Source organism: Miniopterus schreibersii (genome assembly GCF_964146895.1).
Source record: "Miniopterus schreibersii genome assembly, chromosome: 10".
NCBI lineage: Eukaryota > Metazoa > Chordata > Mammalia > Chiroptera > Miniopteridae > Miniopterus > Miniopterus schreibersii.
The window spans coordinates 48,616,498-48,630,823 of NC_138110.1; the positions used below are offsets into that span (position 1 = coordinate 48,616,498).

Sequence of the window (14,326 nt, forward strand, 5' to 3'; positions counted from 1 at the left end):
ATGTAAAACTTAGATAACAGCAAAAAAATATGCGTTATAAATACAGGGTGTCTTCCCCAAATGCATACACACTTTGAATAATTATAAAGGCAGTGTTCATTAAAATGCATTTCATTTTCAAATGTAACAGAATCCACAGACATAGTGTGTATAGTTTTGGGGACACCCTATATATAATGAAACGTATTTTTGTATGATTCTCAAACAGCCTCTGAAGGAAATTTTTAAAAATTTCAAACATCTTTGAAATAACTGTAGCTTCTAAGGTCTACAGAGTATATTTTCTCAAGCTGGAAACTTTTTTTTTTTTTTACAAATAAAAATTGACTTTCAAATCTCTGATTCTGAAAGAGAAAAGATGCCATCTAGTGAGCTAAACACATATTAACACTGAAAAGTATTAAGGAAACACTGCTTTCAGATAGCAAAAAATCAGACGGAATTACAGAGTTTCTACTAGCCTTACTTATAAATTTTACACAGATGATGTTTAATGAAAATAGTTAATTGTAATGAAATCACTATACTTTCATCGGCAACTTCTCTTAGGGTCCTTATCACTTTGTATCTCTGTGTTTCATTCATTTAAATGTCTTATCTGCTCAACTAGATATACATTTCTGAGAAACAGGGTTCCCTGTTGTTTATTTTCATATCCTGAAAATATCTTATGTAAAACAATGGGGAGCACATAATAGGTATTTTATAAAGTTTTGAATCAATGAGTAATTTAATTTGCTTCTTTATAAGTAACTCATACCAGGTATGCCATTAGCAAGAAGAAGGACCTTCTGAGTCCTATACCATTACTCTTTGACCACCCATATTGTATTGGTTCACAGGAATTCAAGGAAGAAATGGAAAACTCATGTAATTTATTTATTTGTGTTTTTATAGGTTGTCTAACATGTTATTTTTTTCTCTATGAAAGTTTTCTACACATTCAAAATTAATCATATATCCCCTTCGTCTGTTTTTTTCCAGTAAATGTGGTACTTAACTATGGACTTTACATTATATTCTGTGTATAATCAGTCACTGTGTATAACTAGTATCTTTACTAGGATGGTACAAAGATAATTTTTTGCTGTGTGTGCAGTAAGAAGGCTCTGTGCTGGGCCTTCCCATAAGGTATTAATTAGTCTTTGCAGCAACTTGGAGAAACAGATATCATGCCCCTTTTCAAAAATGTTGAATAACTTTTCCAAAACCACACATTGCTAAGTGGCAGAGCTTGAAATTGATCTAAGCCCTGTTGCTCCAAAAATCGAACTTTTATCGTGTACCATGCTGCCTCCCTTTTATGAGAATTCCATTGCATCAATTTCAGTTTGCTGCAAACAGTAGGTGCTCAAGGCATGATTATGAATTACTTCAATTAATAAGGAAAAATTATAAACAATGAACACAATATACAAAAGAGTTGTTTAGGAGACAGGGTATTTTAAGACAAAAAATATAAATTGGCCTGTTGACAAATATAAAACTGTGCCTCAGTTTCTGGGCCTTGATTTTAACCCACTTAAGAACAGAAATAGTCAAAAACAAAACACCCCAGAAACAGTCAAACAAGTAGCAAGAGTTCCAGCCAGTTCATAAACAAACAGTTAAAAACACTAAAGCTATTGGAGATAGAAGAGTCATTTCAAGGAAACCAGAAACCCTGATGTATTCATTTGTAATCATTTTGGATTTCTTTTCATTTGAATGCACACCAGCACGTAAAAATAAGAGGGGGGAAAGAACAAAATACAGGCGCAGTTTCTCTCCAACAAGGGTGCCTGTAGTTTTAACTGTGCCCTCTAGTGAGTGAGTTTAAGAAGCAACCTGCCAGCCCCAGCCAGGCGCTCAGTTGATTGGAGTGTTGTCCCATTTACCAAAGAGGCTCAGGTCCGATCGCTCGCCCGTCAGAGAGCAGATGGGAGGCAACCAATGGATGTTTCTCTCAGGCCATGAGTGTACCACCATGGCCTGAGGCCTCTGTGTCTTGTGTCCTCAGAAGCTGAAAGCACACAAAGTTTGTATGATGGGTCTAATAGCAAAGGTTCAGTTGTCCCCTTAGCTCGTCCCTGATGTGGGAAGGGAATGTCCTTACCTCCAGAAAGCAACCCCAGGCTCATGGAGAGGACCACTCTGGTGTAGGGTGGGGCCAGCAGCCCCCGGCTGGGAAACTGAGGCAACCAAGTGAATGCCAGGGGTTCCTGGTGTGAGGGTAGAGGCTGAGGACATAGGAAGCCCAAGCCTGTAGAGTCCGGGTCCCAACTCAGTCTGAATTGGCTCTGGGTCTGGGTGGAGCAGAGAGGGTGAGGGGGTGGGATGCCAGATGCTTGCTTGGAAACTGTAGTAGGAGGGGGCAGAGAAGCAGGAGGTGTGACCCCATCTTAGTTTTTAAACACACTCCTTTCTGAGTGTGTTTATAGAGAATTTATTGTTTTTTCCCAAATTGCTTTAGCTATTCTAATTCCTTTGCCTTTCCATATAGGTTTCTAAAAAAGATGAATGCATATATGTACTTTTATTGTATACCACTGGAAGTCCTACAATTTTCTATTTTCATTTAATAGCTAATCATCAATATCTTTCCATATCAGTACCTACAGACTCTTCGCCTATAACGGTTCTCCCATACCCATAAAAGTGTCCCTCTCCTTTGTTTCCTGGGACTCGCACATGGTCACCATTAGATTGCATGTCCCAAATTGCAACTCTTTGTTGTTCCCAAATAAACCCATGTTGCTGGAGAAATACCTGGCTGTCTCTTTGTTTAAGGTCAACAGAAGATAATAATCCTCAGTCCAAATCATGGCTAAAGTTCTGATGAGCTAATAAGAAACAATTAGTGAGTATGTATACATATATTTTAAAAAGATGGAATTCTGGAGCCACGGTTCTTGAAAGAGTCCATTCAAAACCACCTGGAGAGCTGGTTAAACCCCACACTGCTGGGCTCTGCCCCACGACATTCTGATTTGTCAGGCCCAGGGGGAGGGCAGTTAATAATTTGAATTTCTGCCCGGCAGGGCGTGGCTTAGCCGTTCAGCATCAAACTAGGATCCAGGTGATCGGGGTTCGATTCCCGGTCAGGGCACATGCCCTGGTTGTGGGCTTGATCAATGACTCTCTCATCATTGATGTTTCTATCTCTCTCTCTCCCTCTCCTTCCCTCTCTCTGAAATCAATAAAGATATATTTAAAAAATAACAATAATTTGAATTTCTAACAACTTCTCTGGTGATGTTTGATGCTTCTAAGCTGGAGACTACAGTATGACAAACATTGCGCTAGAGAAATGCCAGAGGTTTTTGTTAATTATAGACCCCAAGTCTCATGGTTGCATTAATATCTTTACAAACACAAAATGCCAAATGTAATACATTCTGTGCTTTATTTTACACTTCTCTGATCATTAAAATCTAAACAGAGATTTTTGCTATAAAGAGAGAGAGAGGGAGAGAAAGAAAGCAGTGGCAAGAGTAAATGCTGGGTGTGTAAGGCCCCAACCTAGGAAGGGCTACACACATATGCAGAGCACATGAGCAAAGTGGCCATAGAGCTGGACCTAGTGAAGACAGCAGTTAGGCCAGGGCTCACGGAGTCCTGAGGCTTGGGCACATAATGGATCTCCTTCCTGCTCTACCCCAATCTGGGCTGCATCAGATTGAAACAGGGCCAAAACCGACATGACACCTCCTTCAGAATCTTCAGGCCTGAGCACCCTGCTCTCCACACATACATGCACTCATCCAACATGTGGGCACATACAGTCACAGTCACACAATCACACACAGTGCTTCTGATTTTAGGTTCCATCATGGACTCAGGTTCCAACACCAGGGTTAAGGTGTGCGTGAGTCTCCTTAGCAGACTGACAAAGGGCCACTGTAGAGGCGGGAAGACCTAAGGACCCAGCCAGGGAGGACCTGCATTCTGCACCCCATTGGTGTGAGGGAACATTCTATTGACTAACTGGAGCTGCCTGGTCTCATAAGGGAGGTCCAGATGCTAGTTCTGAAAGGCCATCCAGCTCTGCTTCGCTCCTCAGTAGCCAGCTGATAAGGAAGCACAGTGCTAGGAGGCCAGTCCCCAGCAGGTCTCCCAGCCCTGTGAGGTAGGGGATACAGTGGTTGTCAGGATCCAGGGCCTGGTGCCACGTCAGCCGAGCCATCACTTCTGCCAGGTACAGCAGGATTGTCACCTGTCATAAGAGCAAGCAAACACAAAAGACAATGACCAAGTCAGAAAACCAAGTGTCATCAAGAAACACTAACAGACTTCAAGGGCAGACACCAAGGTGGACAAGTCCACCCCAGGTAGTCCTCTTCCACAAGCTTCTCCTGGGGTCTGACACCAAGCTATGAGTTCGTGCAGGGGCCGAGGCGTCCGCCTCTTCCACCCTTGCCTAGCATCCCCCCCATGGTTGGGCCCTGCTCCTGGCATCCTGAAGTGCTGCTCACTAGCCTTGACCTTCCCTGACGCACAGCTCCACTCAACATCCTAGGAACCTTAGACACGAATCTTGCTGGGACTTCAGTTTGGGTTTTCTGGAGGCCCTCTCATGGGCAGCTTTGGATGGTTGACCTTTCCAGAAGGTGCCACGGGGTAGTCCACACAGCGCTGGTCAGGTCTCAGGGCTTCCCAGTCCCTTGTTGCAGGCTGACCCCAGCTCCTTTCCTGCTGTTGCTCAGGACAGTTTCTCAGACTGCCCAGCCTATCCCTCAGGGTCCGGGACATGCTGAGATTGCAAATACCATAACTCAAGCAATATTTGAAAAGTCTAGTTCCTTAGAATTGCCCACAGTTCCCACAGTAATCCCTGCAGAGGCCGCAGGCCCACCAGGACATCAGCCAGCGACAGTCTTGGCAGGCAGTCCGCTGTGTCCTACTCTGAGGCAGGCACCAGCTTAATGTCTTTCATGTCCTTATCACCATTTAGCTCTTACTAAAGTCCACGCATGCCTTTTAGCAACACCCCACGGGGGGCTGGTCCCTGCGCACCCCCTTTCTGTAATAAGTGATGCACACAGCCCAGTTCATCATCTGGACCTGTTCGTCAGCTTGCTCCACGGCAACACGCTGCATTTTCAGGACGGCCGCTCTGACGCCCTGGTGAAGAGTGCGCAGTGAGCTGTACGCTGCGTGGACTGTGCCTTGGGAAGGGTGGAGTAATGAGTGTGCTGTGTGGAGCCGGGTCTATGCAGTGCGCCATGTGGAGTATGCTACGGGGAGGGTGCAGTATGGAGTATCCAGGGGGGAGTGGCCTCTGGGTCTGGATCACACCCTTGGGCTTGAATGAGTTAACTTGACTCCTGGAAGATGGGGATTGTGCCTTGCATGTCCAGGAACCCCCAACTCCGCCTCCTCGGCATCTCTCCCAGGACAGGGAGCAAAGCTTGCTGGCTGCCTCAGCACTGAATGCTGCTTTGCTGCTGCTACAGTCGCCCTTACCTGGATCAGGCCTGCCAGCAGATAGAATACCACAAAGGTCTTGCTGTTTGGGACCGAATGGCCTTCCACCAGGTAGATAACATAGAAGAAAATCAGATGGCCCGGAATCACCAGGAAGAGTAGAACTCGGGCTGACATGGAATTAATTTCTGGAAGAAACAGAACCAAGGAAGTTGTGTGACCTGCCTGGCAGCAGAGGCCACCTTGGTACATGACAGTCTCTAGTGAGGCATCCACATTCATTCAGCCACTTCCTGAAGGTGCCAAAGGGTAGTTCGCACAGCCCCGGTGGACTAGTGGGGACTATAGTCCCTTCCCTCCTGGAACTGATATTTTAGAGAAGAGAGAAAAACTGGAATAGAATAGCAGAAACAAACAGGAAAGGGCATTTCAAACTGTGACGTGCATTGGAAAGAAAGTCAGGGTAATGTGGCGGAGAATGACGCATCTGTTCATGGGAATGAGCTGCTGGAGACTGGAAGCTCTCTCAAGATGACATTTAGGCTGAGATCTGAATCTGGGGGAAAGACCCTGGCTAGAGGAAAGGGAATGTGCAAGGGGCTTAAGGTGGAGAGAGCTCGGGAGTGTAGAATAAACAAAAGCTCGGCATGAGGCACCGGTGATTGTTAGTGAGGTGATTGTTAGTGATCGGGAGGGTGGGGCACTCATTGCTGAGGTCTGAGTGATCCCCACTCTCTTCAGGACCCAGTACTCTATGAGTTTGAGACTCTGCAAGAAATGTGACTTACCCTGCCTATCTCTTTAAAACTGTAATACGTGAATATGATGGACTACTCAAACACAAAGAGTTTCAATGAAAAGTCAGTCTCCATTTGCTTATGAGTTAATATAACGTATTTTATCAACTTAACAGGGAAAAGGAAGAAAAATCATATGTAGCTTAGAAACCGAAAAGTATACTATAAAATAATATGTAGAAAGAGAATGGAAACATGCAAAAGCAACAAAATCTACTCATGATGAAAAATTAGACAAGGTTAGATTCTTTTTTAAAAAAAGCTCTAAAGAAGGAGGCATAATAATTATTATTGGAAGGTGACATAAAAGCTCAAGAAAATTTATAGAAAGCTACATAAAGAATTCAGTAAAATACTTTATGTGCTGCTATAGACTGTTTCCCCCCAAATGTATGTTATAACCTAACCCACAGTGTGATGCTATATGGAGGTGGGGCCTTTGTGAGGTGATTAGGTCATGAGGGTGGAATCCTCATGAGTAGGATTCGTGCCCTTATAAAAGAGACCTCAGTGAGCTCCTCACCCCTCCCACCACATGAGGACACAGTGAGGTGACAGCTGTCTATGAACCAGGAAGCAGGCCCTTACCAGACATAGACCTGCTAGTGCTTTGATCTTGGACTTCCAGCCGCCAGAACTATGAAAAACATATTTCTGTTGTTTATATGCCACCCAGGCTATGTTTCTGTTAGAGCAGCCTAAACTAAGACAGGTACATAAATAATATAGAAAGTAAATGCTTTTTCTATATACAAATGATAGGTCAGAAAATATAATGGGACTTCTACTTCTAGACAAGATGGGGTAGACATACTTATTACTATTCCCCTCACTAAATACAACAAAAAACCCTGTACATTATATATAAAACAAATATAAGAAGATTCTGAAAGGTGGCGGAAAAAGGTAAGCTGGCTAGGGACCAACATGGTGGTGAGTTCCCCGAGTTGGGGTTTTTTTTGGCCTCATATATCCCAGATTGGGTGCTAGAGAATTCAGTAACCCAGAAATGCCAAAGGGTACTGGCCAAAAAAAGACTCAACAAAAATTTGCTTCTTTAGCCAAAGGCTCAAAAAAGGGGCAGCCTAGCAAAACAGAGAACTTTAGATAATAACCGCTCTATTCTAGCCAAACACCACAGGAAAAACAGCAGCCCCACCTTGATCAGCAAAGGCCAAGAGAGGAGCCTGGACTTCTCCCTCACCCAGGTGGAATGTGGAATTCACCCCTTTTGGCTTATATGGTATAAGAGAGGGCTGTGTGGAAATTAAGTGGTACTCTGCCTAGTGGTAATGAGGACCCTAACCCCTACCCCCCACACTGTATCAGTGAAGGCCATGTGGGGAGCAATAACAAGGCACCCCTCTCCCTCCCAGCAAGAGTGGCGTCTAAGGAACATGGACTCTTACCCTGCCCACTGTAATGAGGTGTTCCTTTTCCCCTAGGGTGTCAGTGGAAAAAGAGGGGAATCTGGACTTCTACCCCCACCTGGCAGTAGGGAAGCAGTGCATTCCCTTCCCCCTAGTGGTGCAGTGTCAGAGGAGGCTAGCTAAACCTGAAGACTTTAATAAGATCCAGAGTTTTATAACATAATACTCCAAATGTCTGGGACTCAATCTAAAGATCACTCATTATAGCACGAAAAATCTCAACTTAATGAGAAAAGACAACCAGCAGACACTGAGATGACACAAATGGCAGAATTATGTGAAAGAGATTTTAATGAATCCATTTTTAAATGTTTCAACCAGCAATTACAAAACACTTGAAACAAATGATAAAAACAGAAAATCTCAGGAAAGAAGTAGAAGGTAACAAAACAAAACCATATGAAAATTTTAGAACTGAAAAAATACAATAGCCAAAAAACCCCAAAAAACTAAATGAATGAATCAAAAGCAGAGTAAAGGGGACAGAGGAAAGAATGAGTGAACTTGATTAAAAAAAAACTAAAGAAATTAGCCAATCTAAATAACAGAGAGTAACATATATTGAGGTGAAAATTAAAAAGAGCTCAGGGACTTGTGGGACTACAACAAAAAATTAAACATTCGCATCATCATAACACCAGAAGGAAAGGAGAAAGGGAGGGGGGCTGAAAAAGTATTCGAAGAAATAATGGCTTAAAATTTCCCAAATTTGGCAAAAGATAAATCTATGTATCCAGGGAGCTGAGTGAACTCCAAGTAGGACAACTCCAAAGAAATCAACACCAATGCACGTCATAATCCTAAATCTAAAAAGAAAGTCTTGAAATAAGACATAAATGACACCTTATGTATACAGCAAAAATGTATCTAATTCAAATTACATCAATTTCTCATCAGAAAACATTAAGGTCAGGAGGAAGTGGCACATTTTTCAAGTGTTGAACTTGAAAACCCCAAAATTCATATCCAGTGGAAGTATCCTCCAGGAATGTGCCAGCAGACCTACCCCAATAGAATGGTTGAAGGTAGTTCTTGAAATAGGAAGGAAATGATAGTCCTGGCTGGTGGCTCTGTGGTTAGAGCGCTGGCCCACAGACTGAAGTGTCTCCGGTTCGATTCCCAGTCAAGGGCACATGCCTGGGTTGCAGGTTCCCTCCCCAACCCTGGTTGGGGCTCGTGCGGGAGGCAATCAGTCGATGTGTCTCTCTCACATTGATGTTTCTCTCTCTCTCTCCCTCCACTCGTCCTTCCCTCCCTTCCACTCTCTCTAAGAATCAATGGAAAAAGTACGACTGAGTGAGAATTAAAAACAGAAAATGTCACAGAAGATCCAGTGGTTCTCAGAATAGAATCCAGTCTCCTTTCTCAAGCTTCAAGGCCCTATGTGATCAATTCCTTCCTATCTGAGGCCTCAGTTTCCTTCATTCTCTCCTTTGCTCTTTCTGCACAGCTCTCACTGGCCTTTCAGTCCTTCAGACTTGCCAAGCTCCTTCCTGCCTCTGGGCCTTTGCTCAGGCTGCCCCCTCTGCCTCAAATGCTCCTCCTGCTCCAGCGTGCCTCCTCCCCAACTAACCCATGCTCATCCTCACAGGAACTTTCTAACCCCACATCTGAGTGTCCCATGCAATTCTTTTTCATTGTACCCTGTACTTTTTGACTTCTACAATATATCACAATTTGTAATTATGTGTTCATTTTTTGGTGTGTTTATCTGTTCTTCTAGACCATGTATACCATGGAGGGCAAGAAAGAGTTTTCTCTGTCATCACTGTAACCTGACACCTAGTATCTGGGTAGACATTCAATAATATTTGACTGACTGAATCAATCAACTAAGGGCAGGGTTGGGGAGTCAGGTGTCTGGGAGAACGAGCTGTGTCTTGAAGACAATCTGTACTAAGGTCGGCACTGGCCTTACACATCACTGCTACAAATACCAGGTTCCAATGACATTAATTTTTACTTGTTTAAAGAAATGGCCTCATGGCCTCTGAAAGGCATCAGACCCACCTGAGGTGCAGAAAGTGGAGCATGGGTTAGGCCAGAATTTTTTCATCCAAATGGGTAGGACCCCAGGTGTGCTCCACATGTGCAGGTAGGTGGAGATCCGGCTGGTCTGAATGGCTACCAGATTGCCACCAACACCTGTGAGAAGAAAAAGAATCTGGTTTCCCCTTGTTTATGCCAGTCTCTGAGTTCTATCCCTTATGTTAAGTTCACTTTCTCCAGGAAGTCATCCAGTTCAGCATGTGATCTCTTTTTCTTCCCTCCCACTTGACCACAGATCTTGTTGAGCACCAAACGAGGGTGGCCTGGACCTCATGAGTGAGGTATCAAGGTAGTAACTGTATCACTCTGACAGCTCTTAAGGTGAAGGAAGTGTTGCAAAGTAGGTCCTCAATACAGTCTCTTTCCTCAGCTCCACAGAGAACATTCTCTCACTGGATCAGATGTGTCCCAGTGATCTCCAGGGGCAAAGACCAACTGCCTGGGGCTTCCAGAAGATGCAAAAAAAATGGTCTGTGGGCAGAGGATGGCTACAGATCTATCTTGCCTGGCCCACACATGATTAAAAAAATAAAATATCTCAAGTTAATTGGCTGTGTTTACAAATTAGGCCTTTAATCCAGATTCCCAGCTTCTCCTAACAAGTCATCTCAGGCAACTCTAGACCTTAGTTCCTACCAGTCAGCAAGTGGCCAGAGCTGAACAGGCACTACTCCCTTCATACCAGGAACACGTGCCCTGTTCCTCATCACTCCTTTCTGCCTTGCTATTGTCTTACCTGCTTAACTCATTCAAATTGCTTGCTTGGCCCCTATAGGTATCTGAGTTGGTGCCATCCAAGGATATCTTTCCAAGCCTATGGCCATCCGGGCCTCACTTAGCTGTTGCTGTACTAACTCACAATGGCCAGCCCTTTTGCTGGGAATAGACCCTAAGGGACTCCGTTGAGGTGCAGACCTACTGTGTGGCCCATTGACATTCAAGGAACACAGGCCTGAGTTCCCACGGAAGTGTGTGTGTTGGGGGGAGACTGGCCCAAGGACCTCTGAAGGCTGTTTCTTAAGTCCCAGAAAGCCAGAGCCTAGGCACCAAGAAAATTGTTCAGTAAGTTATGTTTGGTTCCTCCCCTGACCATTGGTCCCATTTCTTTATCAGAAACCAGACACATACCAAGCTTTGGTTAAAAGAGGGGTCCTCACATAAATGCCCACAGGGTCTAAGCCTAGAAGGTGAATCAGTGAAGGGTTGGGTAAAAGACAACAGGGAATGGAGGGGATTGAGGCAAACTGTACAACACAGGTCCTGTCTCAGTGGCAGCTGATTCCCGCCCTAACCCCTGTGTAAACCCCGTATTGTTACAGCCTTGCTTTTTGAGAAGACAGAAATCCAGATTTTTATGTGTAATGTCTGAGTTTTAAATGTCACCAGTGAATCTAAGTTACAATAAAAGAAAAACCATGAGAGGCCAACACTCTAGTTCTGAAGGCCACATTCATTCTTCAGGTGCCAGAGAATCCTGGGTTAAATTCTGTGTGCCTTCAAAGCATGGAATTTAGTTACCTCTGTGGGAAAGCTCAGGTCTCAGTGGCACCTATGAGGAGCAGGGTATGATCTGGTGAAGCAATGGGCATGGCTTCTCCCCTGAGGTCTCCTTCTATCTGTAGCCTCAGTAGCTTCTGCCCGCTGAGCTTGCTGACTGCCTCTGAGGGCCTGGGGCCAGACCTCTGACATCACTGCTGCTCAGGTCCCACCACTCGGGCCTATAGGGGTCAACCTAGCCCAGGGCCCCCAGGTGATGGGGATTGCCAATACCTACCACATATGATGGGAGTAAATATGGCCATGCCTTTGTACTGCTCTTTAGAAATGGTTTTGTTCAAGATGAGCCCTCCGAAACTGGGGAGAGAGCAGAGGGCAGTTAAATGACTAGAGTTTACACCTGTAAGTGGCTTTGCAAACTGCCTTGTCAGGCTGTCTTTTCAGCTTAGCAGGCACTCTCCTTACCCCTATATAAGATATCCGTTGGAGCCAGGCTTGTCTCAGTGTCCTCTGCACCTCCCACACGCATTTTCACTTCTTATCTAGTCTTAGCTTTCTAGAAGGCCCTTCAGATAATGTCAGCCCACTAATAACAAACAAGACACTACTCTCCGAGGCCTCTCTAGCTGGGCCCTGTCTTGTGACAGCCCCTGAACTGCAACTGAGCTGTTCCTTCGCAGAAAACGAACCTGCAGGAGTGTCATCTCCTGCTCCTTGTTCCTGGAAGACACTGCAGCAAGACCTTGCTCCCAGTGGCCCCTGTAGTTTAGCAAAGGCTGCCCCACCCTGAGAGCCCTGAAGAAGTGAGATCAATTTGTATAAGGAACCCAGGAGCAAAGGTACCTACACCATAACCTCTCTTCTCTGGGAGTCAAAGTTAGGAAAGCACATCAGAAAAAACTGGGGTGGCCCCCGTCAGGGTCTGCTAGTGGAAAGGGCCCTTGAGAACAAGGCTGGAGGGTAGAAGACCTGGGCTCAGCTGAAGGACTAATCCCTCAGCCCCTCTAGGTCCCACCAGCAGCCACGCTGTGGAAATGGTGTTTGCAGAGCCATGGCTTTGAGGCCAGGAGAGGGACTCCCTGCAGCTTAAGCAGGGGTCCAGGGCAGTGAGAGCTGTGGCAGCAGGGGGACCGGAGACGCGGAATCCCACAGCGCCAAGACGGAGCAGGGAGCCATGGCCCCAGTGCGCTCATCTGATGTCTCCAGGTTCAGCTCTTCTCTGCTCTCTGGTGCTCTGGCAAATGCAAACAGGACGGCCTCTCAGAAGAAACAAGTCTAGGGTTCTTGGTAAGAAAACCAGAGGTAAAGAGTCAAGAGGTATGACTCAACCAGCCCTGGAAATTAGTGAAGGAGCCCACAGCTGCGGTTCACTCCAGCCATGGCCACAGGCAGTGAGCCTCACCCTCCTCGGGGGTTCCTTGGCTCTCAGGCCACTCCCCTGAACACAAAGCCAGGGGATGGCACGGGGAGGGAGAGAGGGGACAGAGACCCTCACTCATGCTCACCTGCTAATCACCATTGCTAGGATGATTGGGAACCACCCGAACTTTAGGATCTTCATGATGGGTGGGTTCTGCTTTGCAATGAGGACCCACACCGGGGTCAGGGCCATGAATCCGATGCAGACCAAGGGAGTCAGAAACCGACTGTCTGGGGAGAGAAAGAAGAAAAAGGGGGGATGCTTACAGCCACTGGCGAGGGCCAGAGTACACAGCGTGGCCTGGGGGCTGTGGCCTGGGTTGTTGAGGCAAGAGGTGGGCTGGGCACTAAAGGCTCTAGAGGTCTGAGGAGACACTTCTGTCCTCATCAGTTTCAGGTGGATTGTCCTACCATACCTTCCAGAGAACTTTCTCCATCCTGTTAAACAACTGGAGAAGCGCCTCTTGGTCCTCAGGTCCTGCCACCTTCCCTTTCACTTCTCTGGTTTTGCTATTTTCCTGCTGTAAGTACCCTCCTCTGCCTCCTCCCACTCAGTGAGCTCTAAGCAAGTATCAAACACTTGGGAGACAGCAGCCTATATGAGTACCTATTTGTAGGGCATTTCTGCAATAGTCCAATTTTTCTAGAACTCTTCAGAAGCCTCGGCAGAGGTCCCACCTCATATTCTCCCTGTCCCGTAGTGAATACTTCCTTTCCCCTGCACGAGGCTTGTCTTCCCGACTACACTGGCCAGTGTGACAGTCAATGGCTCACACCTTTGTCAGTGAAGCTTTATCTGATATGTGCCAGGCCCAGTGCACCCAAGAAAAATTCACAGTCTAATTGGAGAGATGGACAATCCAACAATGATTTAACATCTAATAAGTCGTGTGTTAAAACACACTATTTCAGTAGGGGTACAGCAGGGGTGAAGAGGAAGGGTCTGGGGATACCTGTGACTTATACACAAACTTATTTTAAATTCAGTTTGGTTTAAAAATAAAATGAGGTCATCTTAGTATTAACTCTTCATTACCACTTACATGAACTTTGAGAATCTCACAAATCATTCAATATTGTTGGTGGCAGGCAGTTCCCAGGGTAGCCAGTCCCAGAGCCGAGAGAGAAAGGGTCCCACCGTCTGCACCTCTAAATCAGAAGTGTTTTATTGCCCTGCTTCAGTTGCCAACATGTAAACACGGGTTGGTATCTCAGCTCCTCGGGCCCATGTTCCCAGGGGCAGTGATAAACTGGCGCTCCGCTGCGCTGCTCCTTTATCTGGGGCACCCCCCCACCAGCCGTCACCACGTGCCCCTGGGCTCCCCACTGTCTGCATCACCATCCCCTCCGTTCGCTTATGCTACCTGCCCCCACGCATCCAGGGTCCTCACCGTGCTCGGAATCGACACTTACCAGATGCGAACAGTTGTGTACAGTCATCTTAGCGAGACTGTACCGGGTGGAAAGTAAAAAAGGGACATTCGGAAGGGAGTGTTCAGCTGTGGAAACCCAGAAGGGGAGAGCCTTCTGTCCACGTGCCCAGAGCAGGAGCAAACTCTGTGTGTCCAGGGCACTGGGGAGACCCCTGGTGGAGTGAGGCCTGTCACCACAAGATGTGTGACCTCCCTCGGCCGCTGAGCAGGCCGCCCTCTGAGAAGCCCTGGCTTCCCCGGCCTCGCACCTCCAGGGAGAGCAGCTGCTGCCCGCTGCCGAAACATTCCTCCTCGG

The 14,326-nt window shown here is 46.2% G+C and overlaps 1 protein-coding gene across 5 annotated transcripts in view; it reads right to left on the minus strand.

The window, feature by feature from the left end:
• Positions 1–860: 860 nt before the first annotated feature.
• SLC41A3 (solute carrier family 41 member 3) overlaps positions 861–14,326 on the minus strand; it is a 42,458-nt gene continuing 28,992 nt past the window's right edge. For 3 of the 5 annotated variants that reach the window (XM_081148962.1, XM_081148964.1, XM_081148963.1), the window contains 5 exons: positions 12,685–12,829; positions 11,457–11,536; positions 9,644–9,778; positions 5,446–5,594; positions 861–4,195 (listed from right to left, as the gene is read on the minus strand). In XM_081148962.1, the coding sequence (XP_081005088.1) occupies positions 3,983–4,195; positions 5,446–5,594; positions 9,644–9,778; positions 11,457–11,536; positions 12,685–12,829 (722 nt within the window). In that variant the 3' untranslated portion in view covers positions 861–3,982. The remainder of the gene's footprint in view (positions 4,196–5,445; positions 5,595–9,643; positions 9,779–11,456; positions 11,537–12,684; positions 12,830–14,326) is intronic. The other 2 variants (XR_013999639.1, XM_081148965.1) reach the window with 2 other exon arrangements.